Genomic DNA, 23,995 nt, shown 5'->3' with positions numbered 1-23,995 from the left:
ACAGTGCTCATATTAATAAAGTTTGTGAGATAGGCATGTACACTTTCGCTCCTACTGTTCAGTTTGTACATGGAAGAAGCAGTGATGGAAATGAAAGAAAGGTTCAAGAATGGAATTAAAATTCAACATGACACGATATCAATGATAAGATTCGCTGATAACATTACAGGATCTGCTGAATGGAATGAAAAGTCTAATGAGTGCAGAATAAGGACTGAGTGTCAATCGAAAAAAAGCGAAAGTAATGAGAAGCAGCAGAAATGACAACAGTGAGAAACTTATCATCAGGATCAGTGATCACGAAGTAGATGAAGTTAAGGAATTCTGCTACCTAGGCAGCACAATAACCCATGACGGGCGGAGAGAGGGCCACACGTAAAGCAAACAAGCACTGGCAAGTATCAAACATAGGCCTTAACTTGAGGAAGTAATTTCTGAGATTACGTTTGGAGCAGAGTATTGTATGGTAGTGAAACGTGGACTGTGGGAAAACCGGTAACACGAGAATCAAACGTTTGAGATGCGGTGCTGCAGAAGAATGTAGAAAATTAGGTGGACTGATAAGGTAAGCAATGATGACGTTCTCCAAAGAACCGGCGAGGAAAGGAATATAGGAAAAACCTTGACAAGAAAATGGGACAGGATGGTAGGTCATCTATTAAGACATCAGTGAATAACTTTCATGATACTTAGAGGGAGCTGTAGAGGGTAAAACCTATAGAGAAAGACAAAGATTGGAGTATATCCAGCAAATCATTGAGGACGTAGGTTGCACGTGCTACTCTGAGATGAAAAGGTGGGTGGAGTAGGAAAAAAAAGTCAACTTAATGCGTCTTGTATATTGGGTCCTTTACAATTAATAGCGAAATGTAACGTGAGGAAAGCAATAATAGAAGAAAAAAGCCCTAGCAAACGTGTGTAAACGAGCGGCGTGTCAGATAATCGCGAATGTTTGCGTAGTAGCTGCGACTGACTTCAGTATAGAATATTGTCCTAGTTAGTACAAACTTATTCGAAATGTAAATTTTTCGATTAAGTACCCGTCTAATTGGGCTCAAATTTCAGCAATGACATATCTAACAAGATTATTTCATATATGTTGAAAAGACTGTAAATTTCGCCGCTGAAATTCTTCAACCTTATCAACGGGGTGCTGTGCACTTTACTTTTGAGATGATCCCAGACAGTAAAATCCAGAGTACTGACATCAGCTGATGCGTTGTGTGTCGTCTTACATTAACAGCCAAATATGCCAATACCCCATCATACAACTATTACATTCTCCTATCACGGGCCGTTGCTGACATTCAAAACTAATTAGTTGTTGTTTTTGCGCTCTTCAGACCGAAGGCTTGTTTGATACAGCTCTCCTTGCTATTCTATTCTGTGCAAGTCTCTTCATCTCTGAATAACTACTGCAACCTACATCCTCCTGACTCTGCTTACTGTATTCATCTCATGGTGCCCTCTACCCTTTATACCTCTCTCCCCCACTACCCTCCAACACTAAATCGTTGATCCTTTGCTGTCTCAGGACGTGTCTTATCGACCGACCCATTCTTGTAGTCAGGTTATGCCACAAATTTCTTGTCTCTCCAGTTCTATTCAGTACCTCCTGATTAGTTATGTGACCTACTCATCTAATGTTCAACATTTTTCTGTAGCACCACATTTAGAAAGCTTCTAATCTCCTTTTGTCTAAACTGTTTATCGTCCATGTTTCAATTCCATACATGCCTACACACCAGACAAACACTTGCAGAAAAGACTTCCTAACACTTACATCTATATTCTACGTTAACAAATGTCTTTTCTTTAAATTCTTTTCTTGTCATTGTCAGTCTATATTTTATATCGTCTCTAGTTCGGCCATCATTAATTATTTTGCTGCTCAAATAGCAGAACTCATCTGCTGCTTTAAGTGTCTCGTTTCCTAATCTAATTCACTTAGCATCACTTGATTTAATTCGATTACATTCCATTAATCTTGTTTTGCTTTTGTTGATTTTCGTCTTATATCCTCCTTGCAAGACAATGTCCATTACGTTCAACTGCTCCTCCAACTCCTTTGCTGTCTCTGATAGACTTACAATGTCATAGGAAAACTTCAAAGTTTTTATTTCTTTTCCTACTCCAAAGTTTTCTTCGGTTCCTTTATTGTTGTTCAGATTGAATAACATCGGTATAGGCTACAACCGTGACTCACTCCCTTCTCAATCACTGCTTACCTTTCATGGCCCTCGAGTCTAGTAAATGCCGTGTGCCTGGTTTCTGTATAAACTGTAAACAGCCCTTCGCTCCCCGTATTTTACCCCTTCTGCCTTCAGAATTTCAAAGAGAGTATTCTAGTCGACACTGTCAAAATTTTCTAGCTCTATCAATGCTATAAACGCAGGTGGCCTTTCCTTAACCTAATTAGATGGCAACTTAATTAGAAAGTTTACATTTCAAATTCGTTTGTATTACTTACCATAAAATTCATACTAAAGGCAGTGACGCTTCATCGCATTTGCTATTATCTCGTGAAAGGCTCGCTTTCAGACCCGTGTTTACTGTAATATCTATGCTTGTATTGTTCTGTAGTTCCACCCATGTATATCTTCTACATTAACTACGGTACATCCTGTAAAGTAGGTGTCACCAGAGAAAACGAATTCAGTTCACTGCCTGTTAAAAAAAAGTAGAGCACGCGGAAGGAGCGGAGAAAATGAACTCCACCGACTGAGAGGTTATGTGATAATATTTCAGTCACTAAAAAATCGAGTCAAGTTATGTTCTTAGTGCACTAAACGAACAATCCTTGGATAAAGGTAACATACAGTAGGAAGGTAAATATTTCATCATAAAAACAGATGAAACTAAAAATATTATTCAATCTGTATCTTCCAGGTAAAAAATAAACATAGAAATATTACAAAACACATGACTTCCCAACACTTTTATGAAAACACTTGACATAATCTTCTTTTAGTATAAAGCATCATATCGCAAATTTACTAAAGTAAAACAAACGGTACAGTACGATTAAATGAGAGTAATAAGTTCATAAGACTTCGTAACCTGCAGTATAATTGCCCACATCAGTACTGTAAAAGGTTTCATAAAATCCTGCAGCACATATTCAACTATTTTCTTAACTTCTTCTACCTTTTTTTATTCACCAGACACTTTGGAATTGGCGTGATTTTTGGAGAGTGAATAAGTGATACACTAAACCATGAATTAACTGGTTGACACTTGGAAGTACCTTGTGTTGTGAATAGTACTGAAACTCCATCTATTTATATGGAAGAGGAGGGGAGGATATATTGCTCTGATAGGCAGCAACGGCATTGTCAATTGATTCCACGGCTAAATGTCTTAATAATCTTTTAGCCAGTTATCAAAATCCGAATCCGGGGGTTCGAACTCTGTCACTTGAAATTCAGGGAATTGTTGATTTTGTCTTCATATATGAAATATAAACACTGAAGTATATCTAATGTTTTTTGTAAAGTGCAAAAGTGTGTGAAAATGAAAACTCACCTTGTCAAAGAGCCCACAATAAGCAAGACAAAATCGAATGACAGCGTGGTTGCCATTTCTCCTTGCACAATAAAGAAGGGTACGTAAACGTTTTTTTGACTGTATTTGAACAACATGTTAGAAACTTCATCGACTTTTTTTTAATACAAGAAAATGCCATACGTCGATTGGAACAGAAAAACCACGAGACGCTGACTTTCGTTGTTTCTGCATTCCTTGCAGTCTATCTTTCGAGTCAATGCATCATACTAGCATGTGGACCCGTACTAGCGTGTGGACCCAAGAAAAGTCTGTTAATTACATAAAATTCCTGACTTATGATTTTCCTGCAATTACGATTGAGTTGTTCGTATCTTTCCTATTGTGAACTCTTCGTAATAGCCATCGTTATGTTGACGAAAGCTTGTTTACGGCAGTAGTAGTAGCATGTGGCACGTGGTGAAACAATTTCAGCTATCGGTTCGTCCCTCGCTGGAGGGCCGTTCGCTTTATTTAGCCTTCTTCTGCTGTTTTGCCCATGCTGTGACGTAAGACATAAATCTGCATTTATTTTTGTTCACAGCTACAACGAAAAAAACAATTAAAGGTGACAGTATGTCATCATACAGAAAAGAAAGGGTGACCAGCCTAGAAGGATTTATTATTAGTTCAGCATGTAAAATAAGGGAAATGCAACACTCACCTAGAGCATGTCAATGCGTGAAGTAAAGAAACACGTAACAGACAACAACATTCACACTAACTTTCGAGCTTTAGCTCTTTTTCTAGCAGAAGTACTCCTACTCACACACACATACGACACAGACAAAAGCACAGTGCCGTAGCCACAGCAAGACTGATTATTGATACCCAATTATTGCACTGACTGTGAAATAATCACTAAACTAGCAACAAGGAACTAAGGAGGTAAAACCATTCTGAAGTTAACTGAAATCTCTGGACCTTGTGTCTAGTCGCTTAAAATATAACGCAAAAAACATTTGCCTGCAGCCAACGCGCGCGGCTTGGAACACGGTCTTCTACCTGTCGGCTGCGGTTGCCACCGTGTCGTACGTCGTTTACGCTGTGTTCACTACCACTGAGGAGCAGCCCTGGAACGTGCCAGCCTCAGGTGAGTTGTACATTCATTACACAATGTTCTGGAATATTCTCTTAAAGTTCTAGACTGTAACTTGGAAATGGTTATATGGGAACGCAGGCTTTCTCGACAAATTTCGATGTAAAGTCTTCACGGGTTATCAGCGTCATATTACAGCAAAGTTTCGACAGGTTTCCTACTCGTCATCTACAGGCGAAATGTCGGGTTCGTGTTCAGTTCATATCTTTATAGACGTTGGACTGAAGGCTCCTCTGTATCGCCTGCAACTGCTTGGTCAATCGCGTGCCTCCTGAACTGGCGTCATAGACAGGGGGATGGGGTGGGTAGGGGTGAGAAGAGGAGGAGGAGGGATGGAATCGCTGGCGGTGGCGGGAGGGCGGGGATTTCCGGCGTGTTGGAGGGTCATGCCGTCGCGTCCTGGTGACGCCTGTCTTTTCCATTAGCCGCTTTCAAATCAGAGCGCACTCAGCGTATTCTTGATAGCGCTACATCTCATGCAGAGCCCAGCTGGAAACTGCTATCCCGGTTGACATGATCATCATGCATCCCTGTCTCCACTGCCTCTTTGGTGATCGAGTCCCAGAACACGTTCACCTGGCGCAACATCTCTGTCTGTTCAAAATCAAACATATGACCTTGTTGAGAGTGTGATATGCCACTGCGGATTTGTCCATTTGGACGAAGTGAATGGCGGGGTAGCCGCGTTGTCTAGGCGTCTTGTCTCGAACAGTGCGGCTCGCCCCGTCGGAGGTTCGAGTCCTCCCTCGGACATGGGTGTGTGTGTTGTCCATAGCGTAAGCTAGATTAAGTAGTGTATAGGCTTAGGGACGGATGACCTCTGCAGTTTGCTCCCATAAGACCTTACCACAAATTTCCGGTTTCCGAAGCGAACGCTTATCTCATGACGGCGCACGGCGTCACGTCAGGCCAATATACTGCTTGTCACATTCGCAACTGATGCTGTAGGCTCCAGGTATCCATAGTGCTATTTGCCTTTCATTGAGCCAGGCGTACTTTTTATTTTATCCGAAGAGCGGAAAATGGTTTTAATGTTGTTCTTCTCAAATATCCTGGCGATTTTGGTCGTGTGGGGCCCAGCATATGGAAGCATATGGAAGGAACGCTATACGTTTCATGTCTTGTTTCGGATGGCTTTTTTTTTTTTTTTTTTTTTTTCTCGGCTGGAGAGCTCCTCTTGTCTATGTACCCGAGTAGCCATTCTTGCGAATTTGCGTTGCGCTGGATGGTGGCAGCTATAGTCGGTTACGTACAGTTCTGCTTGTGTCTTTTTTCTATAGATAGAATGTCGCAGTGTGCGATCAGTTTTCTTCCTTATCAGGAATCAGGATATCGAGGAAAGGGAGCCATCCGTTTTCTTCTGCCTCCTTGTTGAACTTTGCATTGTCGTGTATGCTATTAATGAGGTCAAGAATTTCCTGCAGGTTTTCTTCACCCTGTGGCCACACCAGGAATGTGTCGTCCACGTATCGGTAGAATGGCTTTGGTTTCAGACGCATGGTTTTGAGAGCCATTTCCTCGAAGTATTCCAGGTATAGGTTTGCGATGCCTGGCGCAAGGAGTGGGGATGGGGGTGGAGGGTTCCCATAGTAAACCTGTCTGACTGCTGGTACAACTTTCCACCACACTGAAAGTAGGTGGTAGTGAGCGTATCGCGCAACAGTTCCACAGTGTGTTCGTCAAGTAGGTCCCTAGAAAAGCCTAGCAGTCCTCTAGCAGTATCCATATGAAGAGAGAAGTGACTTCGAAACTGACCACGAGACCACCCTTGACCAGATGTATCCTCTGAAGCATCTTCATAAACTCAGTTGAACTCTTGACATATGTGCTGTGACCCACGAGAATAGCTAAACACTTACTATAAAGTAACTGGGCCAAGTGTTTAGCTATTCAGCATGGTGAATTTATCGTTTCCACTACTGGACTGAGTTGTTTAGGAGTGATCTGGACTTCCTAGTCATAGATGGTATAGGATCCTTTCCTACTGGCTTGTAAGCCGGGTCTTGTAATAGCATCTCAATCTTCTCCCAGTAGTCAGCTGATCGTAGCACCATCGTCGCACTGCCTATGTCAACTGTCTTCTCGAAAGTCACATGTCGCTCTGTGTTATGCCGAGGAGACGCTAGTTTTCGGCATGTTTGCTTTGTAAAGGGCTCTGCAGGTCTCTCTTCTCACTTCTTCGGCGGTATCAGAGAGCAGCCCCAGAATGGCTAGCTCGATGCTGCTGATGATCTCCCGTTTGCTTAATGTGTTTGGAACCGGTGCCAAATTTATTCCTTTTGACAGCATGGATGTTGTCGCCTCGTAAAGCTCCTTTCCAGTCAAACTGATGATGGTCCTCGAGTCCTTGGTGTTGATTTTCTGTGTACCTCCGGAAGTCGGGGCAACTTGTTACTTTGTTTCAAAATAGCTTTGCGCTTGCAGAGTCCACAGGATGCGAAGGTTTTTCTATCCACCCACTCCCACGTACAGGACGAGAGTGGATAACAGTCGTTGGTGGAATGCGAGTAGAGTACGTCCAATTTTGTCTAGTTCAAGTCTCGCGATGCGAATGTGCTCCCATACCAGGGCCAAACTAGCACACTGTAAAATCCGTTAGTCCTTGTCGTGTGGGTAGCGTGCCGCAGGTGAGCAAACCGCGGCATAATGTCGTTGTCCCGACAATGCTGTACGAAAGCCAGTCTGTTACGCACATTTGCTTTCTTAATTCGAAGTTTCTGCAGCATCTAGAAGATACAGTAGATGTCTGCTACATGCGAATGCAAGCTTTCACGGTGAATACAGTTTTCAGTTGACTCGAGGATTTTGTAATTTTCTTTTTTAGACGCAAACAGGCTTTGGTAGGAAATAATGTAATTGACAAATTACCTATACATGTACTAATTTATTACATGCCATGAAAGAAAAGCACAGTCTGGCACAAAGTGGTACATCTGAGCATCACAAATTACTTTTGTTCTTTTATCTTTAGATTTTATAATGCAGTACCTGCATTTCTCCCTAGTGCCACTGTCTTTCATGACATGTTTATCTGCTTTCACTAGCTGGACATCAACTAGCAGACTAGAAAAGTGGGCACCGAACCGCTCTTTTTTTCGGATGAATACATATGAATCAGTTATGTTGTTAATCTAGACGAAAGGTCAGCTGTTTTCTCTTTTGCCGTTCTACCGGTATTTTATACAAGACGTATCAGTTGATAATAGCCAAATAAACAACAAATAAAGTAATCCATGCTACAATTTTACAGATCGTCTGCTTATCATGTAACGTTCCCGTAGCATATCGAACTTCACGGCTCCGCCCACTGTGTTGTTGTAATGGCATACTACTTCAGGACAAGATACATTTATATTAGAGCCATCTTTAATTTTTATTTCAATAAATTTGACTTATTTTGGGTCGTTGTGAGTAGACATCACACAGACTGCTTTTTTTGTCCTACCTCTTCAAAGTAGTTACACCACACCGTACTGCAAACAGAAACTCTCCACGTTTGTAATCACCTTTTATGTATGCTAATATTTATGACAATCCTCTCCTCTTACATTTCCACAACTGTAAAGAATTCAGTTTGTCAATCTTTTCATCTTCTATAATAAAAGAGTTATCGAATACAGTGCTTCTGTCCGTGTAAAGCAAATGATTCACACAGCTCCAGCACTGCTCGCTTACACGTCTGGTAATTCTTGAAGTCTTGTATTGGGTTGCTGGATTTACCGGTGTACACTGCAAAGCTTGAAATGAAACTGCTTTTAGGATATGCAAGACACCAGGTTTTGTAACCCTTTTTATGGGCTTCGTATACTATCTGAAATGTGTGCCCCTTGAGTGCCAACAGTAATTCGTCCGTTGCCAGTACAGAAGATTGCTCATATTCTGCCAAACAGTTCTTGTTCAGTGACGCAATAAGTGGTCCAATTTTACACATTTTATTACAATATGGACCAGTTTTTGGAGGAAAATTAACACTATTGCCATTGCAGTGCAGGTTCTGTGCGTTTTTCTTGTACCTTGACAGTGTCATGATGATTGTAACTGAACTCACTTTCAGCATTGGGTCTGCACTACGGCAATTATCAGTTACCAGTAGGTGAAGGATTCCAGTTATTATGAGCATGCCTATGAATTACGCAGTTCAAGAACAGCTATTTTTTTCCGTTTTACTTATACGTATTATTTGGAGCAGTATATAATTTTTTTGGCAAACATATGTGCTCCATAATATTTTTGCAAAAAGGTTTCTCAAACAATTCATTATCTGACACAGTGAAATCCACTTTAGATTTTGGCTTCTTAGACAGAATCATACTGTTTTCGAAGAATGATGTATCATTACCACAATCACTATCAAAGCCACTAACATCTTGAGAGCTGTGTTCAGCCTTTTCATCAGCATTCTAATCAGCGAAAATTTGAGGATAGACAGTTATAAGTCTACTGCCAATATTATTTGTAAAATTTGTGATCTGCCAGCTGCCGTTGACAATTTTGACCTGATATGTGGCATACATCTTCCAAATGTCTCTGAAGCTGTAGTATCGTCCTTTTCTATATTATCAGCTTCAACTTCTGACTTCTCAAGTTCGTCTGCTAGTGAGAAAAGATAATCCAGGATCTCATTGTCTTGTATTGTCTGTAAAATATACAAATTAACAATTTTCGGATTTTTTTCTTTCCTTGTACTGTGGAAACTTGCTTATTGTCAAATTTTGTGATTCTAGGTCAACTGGAAGGATTTGGTGAATGCGTTTGCGAGTATCAAAGCATGTGACATAAATGATAGTATCTTTTGATTGCTGTGACTTAGAAACTTAAATTTTTTACATTGTCAAGGGACCGTAGACTTCAGTATGTGAGATACATTTCAACTTCCTACCTCCACCCGTTTCTGAGATGAGTGTGTCGTTAACAGTCGGACAGAGAGTCAGGCAGTCTGATAGACAGGTAGACGGACAACAAAGTGATATTATAAGGGTTCCATTTTTATCGACTGGAGTAAGGAACTATAAAAATGATCCTTAAGTTAATAAGACGAAGACTTGCTTACTTCAGACATCTTTTGGAAAGTGTGAAACAATAAAAATTGGCATATGTCACGAAACAGTTAGGTTACAGCGTACACGTACACACATCAAAAAAGTTTTGCATCATCTCGGTTCCGAGAGTTCCGGAACCTGTACAGAAAATTGAAATAGAGATAAACATTATTTCCGCTCTTTTTTCTGCTCACGAAAACCACACATTTCATGTTGTACCACCATACAGTGAGACCTTCAGAAGTGGTGGTCCAGATTGCTGTACACACCGGTACCTCTAATACCCAGTAGCATGTAATCTTGCATTGATGCATGCCTATATTCATCGTGGCATCTATCCAGAAATTCTTCAAGGTACTCTTGGTCCTGATTGTCCCCCTTCTCAATGGCGATTCGGCGTAGATCCCTCAGAGTGGTTGGTGGGTCACGTCGTCCATAAACAGCCCTTTTCAGTCTATCCCAGGCAGTCTGAAAGACAGGTAGACGGGGTTCGTGTTGGGAGAACATGCAGCCACTCTAGTCGAGCGATGTCGCTATTCAGAAGGATGTCGTTCAGAAGATGTGCACGATGGGGGCGCGAATTGCCGTCCACACAGACGAATGCCTCGCCAGTATGCTGCCGACATGGATGCACTATCGGTCAGACGATGGCATTCACGTATCGTACAGCCGTTAGGCGCCTTCCATGACCACCTCCGGCGTACGTCGGCCCCACTTAATGTCACCCCAAAAGAGCAGGGAACCTCCACCTTGCTGCACTCGCTGGACAGTGTGTCTGAGGCGTTCAGCCTGACCGGGTTGCCTCCAAACACGTCTCCGACGATTGTCTGGTCGATGGGATATGCAGCACTCATCAGTGAAGAGAGCTTGATGCCAATCCTGAGCGGTCTATTCGGCATGTTGTTGGGCACATCTGTACCGCGCTGCATGGTGTCGTGGTTGCAAAGATGGACCTCGCCATGGACGTCGGGAGTGAAGTTACGCATCATGTAGCCTATTGTACACAGTTTCAGTCGTAACACGACGTCCTGTGGCTACAGGAAAAAAACTATTCAACATGGTGGCGTTGCTGTTAGGGTTCCTCCGAGCTGTAATCTATAGGTAGCGGTCATCCACTGCAGCAGTAGCCCTTGGGCGGCCTGAGTAAGGCAGTTCCTGTCTCTCTGTAATTTCTCCATGTCCGAACAACATCGCTTTGGGTCAGACGCCTGGACACTTCCCTTGTTGACAGTCCTTGGCACAAAGTAACAATGAGGACGCTATCGAACCGTGGTATTGACCGCCTAGGCATGGTTGAACTACAGACAACACGAGCCGTGTACGTCCTTCATGGTGGAATGACTGGAACTGATTGGCTGTCGGACGCCCTCAGTCTAATAGGCTCTGTTCATGCTTGGTTGTTTAAATCTTTGGGCTGGTTTAGTGACATCTCCGAACAGCAAAGGAACTGTGTCTGTGGTACAGTATCCACAGTTAACGTCTATCTTCAGGAGTTCTGGAAACCGGGATCATGCAAAACTATTTTTGATGTGTGTATACGCGCCAGTCAATATGATCAGTCACAGCCTTCTCTATTGTTAGTATAAAGTTGTCCCGAATTTTTCTCAGGTCAAGTACAGTCGTCCTCACATGGGAGCACCACCCGAAAGGCGAATAACATTAGGTCCCAGGACTCAAATCGATGCTCAGAGTTCGTGGGACAATTTATGACCCATAACCCACGAAAGAGCTGAATCGCTTTAGCACAACCTCTAAGAAAGTACCGTTCAAAAACATAGTAGCCTAATTGAAAAGCAGTCATCCGGTAACGTGAGGAGTATGTTATGCCTTTTCAGTGAGTTAAGATCAGTAATAACAAAAACTCTCAATCTCCAAGTCATAATTTACGTGATATGTGCAATCGCCTGAACCCATTAAAAAATAAAGTGTGCACTCACCGTTACATGCAGGCACGTAGCACTATGGTTGTGAACACAGGCCAGCGACGCCTACATCTGCAGGTCTACTCTGCAAGTCACACTTACGTGCTTGCCAGAGACTATGCGAGAGGGTAAAAGGAGGAAATGTTTTTTTTTTTTCGGGAAAGGCAGTATTTCCTGGAGGAAGGCTCATGAATCGGATAATTTGTTGGTGGGAACAAGTACAGTCAATCTCTGAATTTGTGCATTTTCCTGATTGGAATGTTCTCTGCAGGCAGTGAGGTTGCAAGCCAATCCTCGTGACCTGATTCTCACGCCAGCGCTGAAAAGTATCGTGTTTTGAATTTAGCTTGTAATTTCTGGATTTCCTTGTCCGTTTCATGTTAATTTATTATCCAAAAATTAGCTGAAATTTTTGGAAACATACATAGAAAATTATAAACTACCTTCTAAAATGATCCTTTGCCTTGGATCCTCATCTGAATTGACACCAAATCAATTGGGACAGTGGACTCTCCATTACGTGATAGCCGAGGAGAGAAATAGGGCATTAAACACATTATATTCCCCTGTCAGCAGCGGAAACACACAGTGCCCATCCTATGTGGTTATTTGCCGATTTGAGGTACAGGAGACACCAAGCATCATAACCCATCTATCTACGGCTGATGTCCAGGTCGTCAAATTACTATTGAACTTTCTTGCTTCAGACAGTATGGAAATATTACAGCACATGACTCAGTCAAACAACGATATAAACGCACTGTGTTGACCTGTACATGAATGTGGAGTGCAAAATTGAGAGGTGCGATCTCTGTGTAAGAGAGAGATACTGTGTGTGTATGGTTGGGTTGGGACTATATACATGGAAATTCGTGTGGTCGTGGGATGAAAATTTACGAATATGTATTCTAATCAGTAATAAGCTGTGTGACTGTCAAATCAAAGTCGAATAAGAAGTGGACAATACGGTTTTCACAAATTTTTATACCTTATCTGTGGAAGCAAAATGTTGCACAGTGCTTCCACAACATTTAATAGTTGTTGAACGCATGAAAGTAGCTGACCATGGACTTATGTGTCATTAATGAGCTTCTTGAAAGCGTGATTACCACTCACGCACTCTTAGAAACCACAAAACCATTAAATACCCTAATTTAACCAAAGATATTCTTGCCTCAATACAAATGTATCGGGTCACTGATGCCTTTGTCCTACTACTACACTATATGGGAAAGATGACGGAAATGTTTCAATTTGCGAATGACACTGTCTCTTAAACTCAGAAACAGCATAAAGCCTTTAAAATCGTCAGGACTATATCTTGTATCACTTCGTATTGGTCACGAATTTAAGTAACTCTGCCACACTAATAGTTTGATGCCATGTTTGGTTAATTAACTACGTTATTTTACTTATCAATGTCATACAATTAATTCCTACTTTTCCATTCTCACTACGTTACCATTATTAATGATTTTTCTGTAAGTTATTGTTCATATGATATCAACACCACACTGTACATCACTTCCACAAATTGTACTTTTTATAAATACATTATCAGGGTCAGCGATAGATACGTACTGAAATTTAAAAAACGTATTCATTTTACTTTCTTTTATCTCTCTTCGTTTCAGAAAGAGCACAGAAAGCAAACGTCAATGAGGGCATCGAGAACACAGCATTTGACGAAGGTGTAACGCAAATAGCGGACAGACAAACGACGCAAAAAGGTCACTGGAAAGCCATCGTACCTTAGGCTGCGTTAACCGGTCACCGAAACTCTACGGTACGTATATACACATTAATTTTAATTATAGCTTCTTAACCTAAGCAGATTACTTGTATATACTATGTGATCAAAAGTATCCGGACACCCCCAGAAACATACTACTTGATAATAGGTGCATTGTGCTGCCACCTACTGCCAGGTACTCCATATCAGCGACCTCAGTAGTCAGTAGACATCGTGAGAGAGCAGAATGGGGCGCTTCGCGGAACTCACGGACTTCGAACGTTGTCAGGTAATTGGGTGTCCCTTGTGTCACACGTCTGTACGCGAGATTTCCACACTCCTAAACATTCCTAGGTCCACTGTTCCCGATGTAGTAGTGAAGTGTAAACGTGAAGGGACATGCACAGCACAAAAGCGTACAGACCGACCTCTGCTGTTGACTGACAAAGACCGCGGACATTTGAAGAGGGTCGTAATGTGTAATAGGCAGACATCTATCCACACCATCACACAGGAAATCCAAACTTTTTTATTTATTTTATTTACACGTCAAGTTCCGTAGGACCAAATTGAAGAGTAAATCTCCAAGGTCATGAAACTTGTCAGTACATGAACTTACAACATAAAAGTAACAACAGATAAAAATAAATGTTTATGATCCCGAAAAAATTCAGTCCATAAGTTTAAGTAAACGCAATCAACAATACAAAAAGAAACAGCTTAATTTTTCAAGGAACTCCTCGACAGAATAGAAGGAGTGACCCATGAGGAAACTCTTCAGTATCGATTTGAAAGCGCGTGGATTACTACTAAGATTTTTGAATTCGAGTGGTAGCTTATTGGAAATGGATGCAGCAGCATACTGCACACCTTTTTGCACAAGAGTTAAGGAAGTCCGATCCAAATGCAGGTTTGATTTCTGCCTAGTATTAACCGAGTGAAAGCTGCTTAATCTTGGGGAGAAGCTAATATTGTTAACAAGAAATGACAGTAAGAAATATATATATTGAGAGGCCAATGACACCCAGACTCGTGAACAGGAGTCGACAAGAGGTTCGTGAACTTACACCACTTATTGCCCGAACCACCGTTTCTGAGCCAAAAATATCCTTTTAAAATGAGAAGAGTTACCGCAAAATGTAATACCATACGGCATAAGCGAATGAAAATAAGCAAAGTAGACTAATTTTCGTGTCGAACTATCACTCACTTCTGATACCGTTCGAATAATAAAAATGACAGTATTAAGTCTCTGAACATGATCCTGGACGTGGGCTTTCCACAACAGCTTACTATCTATCTGAACACCTAGAAATTTTAACTAATTCAGTTTCACTAATCATATGCCCATTCTGTGAAATTAAAACGTCAGATTTGGTTGAACTGTGTGTTAGAAAGTGTAAAACCTAAGTCTTACTGCGATTTAGCGTTAGTTTATTTTCTACAAGCCATGAACTTATGTCACTTACTGCACTATTTGAAACTGAGCCAATGTTTCACACAACATCCTTTACTACCAAGATAGTGTCATCAGCAAACAGATATATTTTAGAGTTACCTGTAATACTAGAGGGCATATCATTTGTATAAATAAGGAACAGGAGTGGCCCCGACACTGATCCCTGGGGCACCCCCCACTTGACAGTACCCCACTCAAACCCCACATCACAGCCGTTATCGACATTGTGAATAATGACCTGTTTCTGCCTGTTGCTGAAGTAAAAGGTGAACCAATTGTAAGCTACTCCCCATATTCCGTAATGTACCAACTTCTGGAGAAATATTTTGAAATCAACACAATCAAATGCCTTAGTTAAATCAAAAAATATGCCAAGCGTTTGAAAACTTTTGTTTAGCCCACCCAGTACCTCACAGAGAAAAGAGGATATAGCATTTTCAGTTGTTAAACGACTTATAAAGCCGAACTGTACATTTGATAGCAAATCGTGTGATATAAAATGATCAATTATCCTTACATACACAGCCTTTTCAATAACTTTTGCAAACACTGATGGCATAGAAATAGGTCTAAAATTATCTACATTATCCCTTTCTCCCTTTTTATAAAGCGGCTTTACTACTGAGTACTTTAATCGTTCAGGAAACTGACCATTCTTAAAGGAAAAATTACAAATATGGCTAAATACAGGGCTAACATGTGCAGCACAGTACTTTAATATTCTGTTAGACACTCCATCATAACCATGAGAGTCCTTAGTCTTCAGTGATTTAATTATTGACTCAATCTCCCTCTTGTCTGTGTCACAGAGGAGTTTTTCAGACATCAACCTCAGAAAAGCATTTGCCAAGAAATTTATACAATTTCCTGTAGAAACTAAATTTTTATTTAATTCACCAGCAATGCTCAGTAAATGGTTGTTAAATACTGTACATATATCTGATTTATCAGTAACAGAAGTATTTTTACTGCGAACTGACTTTATATCATCGACCTTGTGCTGCTGACCAGACACTTCCTTCAAAACTGACCATATGGTTTTCATTTTAGCCTGTGAATTAGTTATTCTATTTTCACACCACATACTCTTTGCCTCCCTAATAACATTTTAAGCACCTTACGATACTGTTTGTAATGGGCTACTGTAGCTTGATTGTGACAACTTCTAATATTTTGATATAATTCCCACTTCGTTCTACAATATATACTTATCCGACTAGTCAGCCACCCGGGCTGCCTATTACTGCTAATACCCCATTTAGAACGTTCTAATGGAAAGCAACTGTCAAAGAGCATGAGAAATGTGTTAAGGATAGCATTGTATTAATCATCTATGTTATCAGCACTATAAACATCCTGCCACTCTTGTTCCTTGACAAGGTTTAAAAAACTTTCTATTGTTGTTGGATTAACTTTCCTACATAGTTTGTAATTAAATGAAACACTGGTTTGAGTACAAAAGCCTTTTAGTGTTAAAATTTGTGTATCATGGTCTGAAAGGCCATTAACGCTCTTACTAACAGAATGCCCATCTAGTAATGAAGAATGAGTAAAAATATTGTCTATGACTGTGCTACTGTTCCCCTGCACCCTAGTTGTAAAAAACGCAGTCTGCCTCAGAGCATATGAATTTAGGAGATCTACCAACATCCTTTTTCTTGCACCATCATATAGAAAATTAATATTGAAGTCACCACACAAAACTAATTTCTGGCACTTCCTACAAAGTGAATCAAGAACCCTCTCTAGCTTGAGTAGAAATGCTCTTAAGTTGGAGTTAGAGGACCTATAAACAACAACAATTAGAAATTTAGTTAGACCAAATTCAACTGCCCATTCACAACACGTCTATGGACTCAAATGGAATACTGTTTTTTATGTGCATAGCCACTCCCCCACCCCACAAGGAACTCCTTGAGAAACAGCCAGCTAATCTGTATCCTGGTAAAGGAAGCCTCTGAGTTGTCAAATTATTTAAGTAGTGCTCTGATATACCAATAATTTCAGAGTCAACATCTATAAGCAGTTCACTTACTTTATCACTAATACCTCTTATATTTTGATGAAATATGCTAATTCCTTCTCTACTTGGAAACATTACATCCTCGAAAGGTGAGCCCTTAGATAGAGGGACTTCCTTTAAGCAGGTACACCTATCAACTGACATCAGTCTAAAAAAGGTGCAGCCCTAACACTAACTACTACAGGAATTTTTCCATGAGTGACCCTACCACCACCACCACCACCCACTACACTGTCACCTATAAGCTTAGCCAGCCTCCCTTCCCAAACCTACCGAGGTGCACGCCATGCCTAGTGAAATCTGATCTACTGATAGACCCAACTGGCACCACTGAGATGTGACCCGTGCCCTCTGCCATCAGCGCCCTCCCCAGCCCCATTCTAACATGCCTGACAGCCACATTAAGGTGAGGCCAATGATGACGCTGACACAGTTGCACGAAATGCACATTAGCGTCACCAGTTTGAGTAGCTATCTTCACCAGGTCACCACCTACATCATATTCCCCGCGCCTATCAAGACTGTTCCCTGCTACACCCACTATCACTACCCGGTCGTGAAATTCCTACATAACTTCCCTATGCTGTCAGTCACTCGAGCCAACCCTGCCCTAGGCTTCACAATGCTGGTGACATTGTACTCACTCCCCAACACTTCCTGCAACTGCTGGACCACACCTCTACCTTGAGAACTACCTAGCAGCAGAACCTTCTTCTTTCTGTAAGATTTTGCAACTAACCTAGGCCTCCTAATTGCTGGGGACTGCTGCATGTTCCCTACATCTACAGCTACACGAGACTCCTCTCCACTGAACTCTGACAGCTGGTCAAATCTATTGCATATACGCAAAGTAAAACTGTCTGAATACCTCCTCTTCCTAGCTGCCTTCTTGCCAACTGCCAGTTCCCGTTCCCCACCACCCTTCACCCTCCTCAACCTATGTAGTTCCACCTTTGCGCGTTGTAACTGCACCTGAAGGGCACAGATCTTAAGCTCCTGCTCCTCTATCAACTTATTTCTACTACAGATTCAGCATCCCCAGGAGAGGAACTCACTAAAATGGCCACTGTCTTCCCCACTGCATTCCCCCCAATGAATATACTTTGTACAAATCCCACACCCTAACCTACTACTCACAAATCTACTACTGAGCCCACACTTCACACTCATGGTAAAATTTTACAGTTAGTGAGAAAACTATACGTTACCGAAGTTCAGCTACACCAATAGAACTATTTGTAGAACTAACAATAATGGTCTCGAAATTCTCTACCTACTAAGAAAGCAACTACTTGTATTAATACTACTACACCACAGTTAATACCAATACCAATACAAAACTTCACAAAATTATTATCTAAAACCAAAAAATTTAACCTGCCACTGGAACACTAAACGAAGTTAAAACACTGAATGAAAATTTTACTGAAGTAATTCACTAGAAACAATAATAAACGTCAGTTGAATACTAAAGCACGAAATTTATTAAACGACTTCAACACACAGAAAACTCTAAAAAACACAGCGAGCGAACGTTTTCAAAAGTTTATTAAATTCTTATTTCGCCACAAACGGCAAGAAAGACCGCTGAAAACTATTAAATTTAATAACTATATAACAGTGCGCAAATAAGTTTGTCAGTTCTTAACTTTATAAACGCTACAGCTGCAGTGCACGCCGCAAAATGTAAACACACTACTGCATCAGGATACACTGCATGTACTATGAAAGTTAGGCGGAAGGTGAGAAAATGGATTTCGTGGTCGAGCGGCTGCTCATAAGTCACACATCACACCGGTAAATGCCAAACTACGCCTCGCTTGGTGTAAGGAGCGAAAACATTGGACGATTGAACAGTGGAAAAATGATGTATGGAGTGACGAATCACGGTACACTATGTGGCTATGCGATAGCAGATTTTGGGTATGGCGACTGCCTGGTGAACGTCATCTGCCAGCGTGTGTAGTGCCAACAGTAAAACTCGGAGGCGGTGGTGTTATAGTGTGGTCGTGTTTTTAATGGAGGGCCCTTGCACCCCTTGTTGTTTTGCTTGACATTATCACAGCACAGACCTACACTGATGTTTTAAGCACATTCTTGCTTCCCACTATTGAAGAGCAATTCGGGGATGGCGATTGCATCTTTCAACATGATCGAGCACCTGTTTATAATTCACGGTCTGTGGCGGCCACACGACAACAACATCCCTGTAATGGGCTGGCCTGCACAGAGTTCTGCTCTGAATCATATAAACACTTTTGGCATGTTTTGGAACGCCGACTTCGTGCCAGGCCTTATCGACCGGCATCGATACCTCTCCTCAGTGCAGCAGCAGCACTCCGTTAAGAATGGGCTGCCATTCCCTAAGACACCTTCCGGTACCTGATTGAACGTATGCCTGCGAGAGTGGAAGCTGTCATCAAGGCTAAGGGTGGGCCAACACCATACTGAATTCCAGCATTACCGATGCCACGAGCTTGTAAGTCAGTTTCAGCCAGGTGTCCGGATACTTTTGATGGCATAGTGTATGCCGTTCCCTAAATACCTATTCCCAGACCAGTTTGACAACATTTCTCTACACGAATGACTTTTCATTTGGCGCCCCTCTTTTACCTTGTACACTTCCACCCGTGTCAGTTTTCGCTAATAATTGTAATACGAGACATCTTGCAGTTGAACACCCCTAGTGCCCCTCTCAGCACGGCATCCAATTGGCCGCTGCTAATTGTGACACGTCTCGTAGAGAAATCTTCTAGTTGTGGCACATCTGGCGCCTCTTATAGCTGTGGGTGTTAAACAGGTCCTGCCTAATATTGTCTTTCGTGCTGCAAACTGATCTCGTGGGATTTCTACTTCTGCTAATCTGTACCAAAGACAAGTTCAGCCACGTTACTCGCAAACAGCTGCACCCATTTGTACCTGCTATTACAGATGCTTAGCTTCGGTATTAATAACTGACGGTGCATGTGTTGTATCTCTACGTTACGTCACCACCGCTCTCACCGCGGTTCCTGAATCTTGTCATAGATGACACCACATGACTAACGACCAGTTTAATCTTCACGTATTTCAGTGTGTATCAGTCTAGTGGTTCTCATCGTGGATGTTATTTCATTTCCAGAGGTGACGTTTGAACGAAAAGGACGCAGAGAGTGAGAATCGAGTTGGGGGGGGGGGGGGGGGGGGGGGGGAGTGGGGGGAGGAGAGGGTGAGGAGCCATGTGTTCAGCGTTTACTTTAGTTACCAACAGACAAAATGGTACGTGAATTTAATTTCCTAAATACTGGTACAATAATACGTATTCAACATCATAGACTAAGCCGATATTTAGATTTACCGTTTGTTTATGAATGAGGTCAGATCAAGGAAAGACACATAAATACGAAAACAGTTTTAGAAACAAATTTGTAAGGATTAATATTCCATCATCCATAAGCTGTTACGTGAGCAAACATTCTGTATGAAAGTCAGTAGTGGTCTCGAAGTGGATGAGCTCAAACTCATTGTTCTGACTAGGGATTCCTCTAACCGGCTCGGCACGGACTACCCATGTGGCATTTGTTATGGTATCTGTGACTTACCTTCTAATTATTCAGCTGATTATAATACCTCTTTAATGATTTTTACAATGAATATTAGAAAAGTATGTTCATCACATGAAATATACGATTTTCTTTTAAAAATTAATTTTGAAAAATGTCAGTGATTAGTCAAAACATTTTTTTTAACATTAGAATATTTAGTTACTTTATATAAAGTTATTATGTGTAAGGACCATCCCATGTTTTCACCAATGCTTACAGCAGTACTTTCAACACAATAGGACCTGTGTAAAAGATAAACTTTGAGTGCGCCGGTCATCTCTCCAAGGAAGAAAGGGAGCGTTGAGATGAAAAAGTTGAGAACCACTGGTCTGATCTACCGCTTAGTTTTTTTCACTCGTCGTATGAGGTAGGCTTAAACCACTCTAACATGGCGTCGTTCTACACCTATGTCTATACTCCACAAGTGACCTGAGTGGTATAGCTATCGTTTCTCCCATTTCTTGTTCTGCTAATGAATGATGCTTTAAGTGATCAAAAGTACAATGGAACCTTTTAGTGGAGATTAATACGGGTTGTATTCACCTTTCGTCATTATGACAGCTTGAACTAAACGGTATGTCTGTGGAGGAAAGGTAGCCCATTCTTCTTCAGAATGCGAAACCAGAGAAGATAGTGATGTTGGGCAATGGAGCCAAAACGACATTCCAGCCTTTCCCAAAGGTGTTCCCTTAGTTTCAGAGTAGGACTACGGCCAGGCTAGTTATTTCAAGAAAGCTATTGCACACAAACGGTGAAAACACGGAAAACTTCCCAAATGTATAATCAGTCTAGGCATCGATGTCTCACAGGCAAATACGCCTTACAATTTTTAACTTTTCGCGCACTGTCAAGTTGTTTTTAAGGGCTTCGACGGCCCTAACAAGGCGTATGTTTCTCCACCGAATATCTAAACCGCACATACGCTCATCTGGCAATTTTCTTTGTTGCAGCACCAATGTGGTCGACGCAGCTATGCTACATCGTCGTTGTTGCAGACAACACGAACTCTGTGGTCGTCAATAATGGAAAGAAAATGCGTACAACAGCCGGTATACCGAGGGTCCCTTTCTGAGCACCATGCAATCACCTTGGCCAGGACAGCTGCAATTACTATCAAGGCGAGCCATAACAACTATTCTCGTCCTCAACAAGGAACGAACAGCGTGGATGGAAAGATTCTGCAAACAACTTTCTTCATTAGTTGTCTGCAGAATTATGATCTGAGCATCACGAAGAACACGAGTTCATTCATTGTATTCACAAATTTAAGTTGGTTCTGAAATACATGACTTCTACATCTTCAAAAGAATTGCTGTCTCAATTTTTTAGTTTCTGCCTTATTAAAATATGTCGCTATTCTTCGCTGCAGTCATTCTTCACTAAGAGTAGTAGTAATATAGATTTTTCCATTGCAAACAGGCGACTTAAACTTAACAAGAAGCTGGCAATACTGGATATCCACTAACTGATTGTTGTGCGTTTACCATCTCTCGTACACAGAATTTTGGTTAAGTGCACCACAAGGTCCATGCATCCTAAGTTTCGCAGCATATTCCTGTAATTTACTATATGTTCGAATATCTGGAATCTCTGCACATACGACTTTATCAATATCAAAAATGTCAACTATTTAATCGATTTCACATAAAGTGATTAAAATATGGGCACGTGGCAACCTTCTTTTTGAAATTCAGTTGTGTAAATTACTTTACCAAAAACCTGTTTTGTTCTTTTAATGTAGCCTTGAATACCAGCACAATAATATATGGATCGAGATTTGTAGATTCATGTGGATGAACGTTGTTAATAATTTCAGGCCAGTTAGGATTTCAAACCGCTGTAACAAATAATGAAGGATTCCTGAAATGTTGAACAATGGACATCGTATCTCAATAATTGTGATAACATTTCCTGGGAGGCCATTAAATGAAGAAGATACTCGTAAAATAACTCTTCTTACAGTATTTTCCGGCATCGTTTGGGTTTAGTGGTAAATTTTGTCACGTAAGTTAGTATGGATTTCTCAAATTAGAACAGACCTGCCTTATGAAATAGAGCATTTTATTTTCAGTACGAAGATACATAACAACAACCCACTGCAAAAATTATTTTTGTGAATGACGTAAAAGGCTGAAACTATCTCTATTTGAAATTCGATGGCGTGCATTGCAACATAGTAACTTTATTTCTAGGCTGTCTTGCAGTGGTCTTATTTGGTGTATTATGGAACAAATCTGCATGCCACCCGGGATCTACGTTAGGAAATAACAATGGATATGGTAATGAATCCAGTGAGGAATCTAAAACCGAGATGTTTTTGATTGTGTCGGTGTTTCTAGAAAGATCGCACCGCTTTCCTCTCTCGCCATCAACTGTGGTAAAAATAGTGGTCACATCTGTTTGAATTGCATCATTGTAACGGCAGAGATCTAAATTTTTATTATCAGCACCAACTATACATTTTCTTTTTTTCCGTTTTCCACTCTTGCACAATAATCTTTCATCGCAGTTAACAAACACACAAAAAATTAGTGCTTCCTAATTCAGTAGCAGTTTCATACATTACATTATCAGTATAGCACAACACAACTGATCTGATCTGATAGTTGATCAGTCTATAGCAGACACACTGTCATTGTCATAAAAATATAGTTGTGTATAGCATAGTAAACGACCATACATAGAAGTCATTGGACCTGACCTATAATAAAAAACGTAGTGATCTTAAAGTGATACCTTCCACATATAACTGTGTCTGAAATTTTGGGCTCAGAACTGACCACAGCAAATGCTGCACTGTAGCGATGAATATCATTGCAATAAGTCTTTGATTTCTCTTGAATGCCTGGATCATTTGAAGTGCGTCCTTGTTAAAGTGTGTTGAAAAATAGATTTTGTGTTAACGCCAGCAATTTAACTTTTCCCTTAAGAGAATACAATGTGAAAGCCATTGCATTACGTACAGTAACCTCTGATGCGAAATATTTTTCATTACAAAATCTGCACTGTAAATTCATCAGACAGAGGCTGCAACTGTCAAATTTGTATGGAATAACCTTCAGTGCACATTTAAATGTATCGTTCATAAAACAGGTGCATTGTCATTATGAATGACCACATTCCTATGATTTTCTCTACGTAGAAATTGTTTCTGTCTAGCTCTGAGTCCTTGAGACTTTCACTCCGACCCGTTAGTTCTCCTTCTAGGCACAGCCTAAAACAAATATAGTGTCCGCCCTCTTTTAGGCCCCTTTCACACGGGAGGCCGTGCATCCAGCTGCAGAGAGCTGAAGCGATTCGTGTTACATTGTACCTTATGCGTCTTTTCACACGAGAGACTCAGAGCTTCGACTTCGTCTCACTGAGCCACAGTGTAGCTTCTCAAGTGAATCGCCTGCTCGGTTTACACAGACCCTTAAGGGAGTTTTCACACGGGATACAGTGATGCGCTCGTCGCCGTCCGTGCCCAGTTTCGGGGCACATTGTTGACTCAGCGGCTCTATTGCTCTGAGAAGATCACTAGTAAAGGTCTGCGTGAGTGTATAAAATCATGGAGAATACAGCGTGTTAGACAAAGAGAGTTTCAATGCGGAA

General features: G+C 41.1%; 1 protein-coding gene across 1 annotated transcript in view; it reads left to right on the top strand.

Annotated features, from left to right (window-relative positions):
- LOC124789411 (sialin-like) overlaps positions 1–21,664 on the top strand; it is an 87,218-nt gene extending 65,554 nt beyond the window's left edge. The window contains exons 9-11 of the mRNA XM_047256755.1: positions 4,516–4,636; positions 13,238–13,389; positions 21,352–21,664. Of these exons, the coding sequence (XP_047112711.1) occupies positions 4,516–4,636; positions 13,238–13,359 (243 nt within the window). The 3' untranslated portion in view covers positions 13,360–13,389; positions 21,352–21,664. The remainder of the gene's footprint in view (positions 1–4,515; positions 4,637–13,237; positions 13,390–21,351) is intronic.
- The last annotated feature ends 2,331 nt before the right edge of the window (positions 21,665–23,995 follow it).

This window comes from Schistocerca piceifrons, chromosome 3 (assembly GCF_021461385.2).
Source record: "Schistocerca piceifrons isolate TAMUIC-IGC-003096 chromosome 3, iqSchPice1.1, whole genome shotgun sequence".
NCBI classification, from domain to species: domain Eukaryota; kingdom Metazoa; phylum Arthropoda; class Insecta; order Orthoptera; family Acrididae; genus Schistocerca; species Schistocerca piceifrons.
Note: the sequence above shows the minus strand (reverse complement) of the source record. Positions and strands in the feature narration are given on the sequence as shown.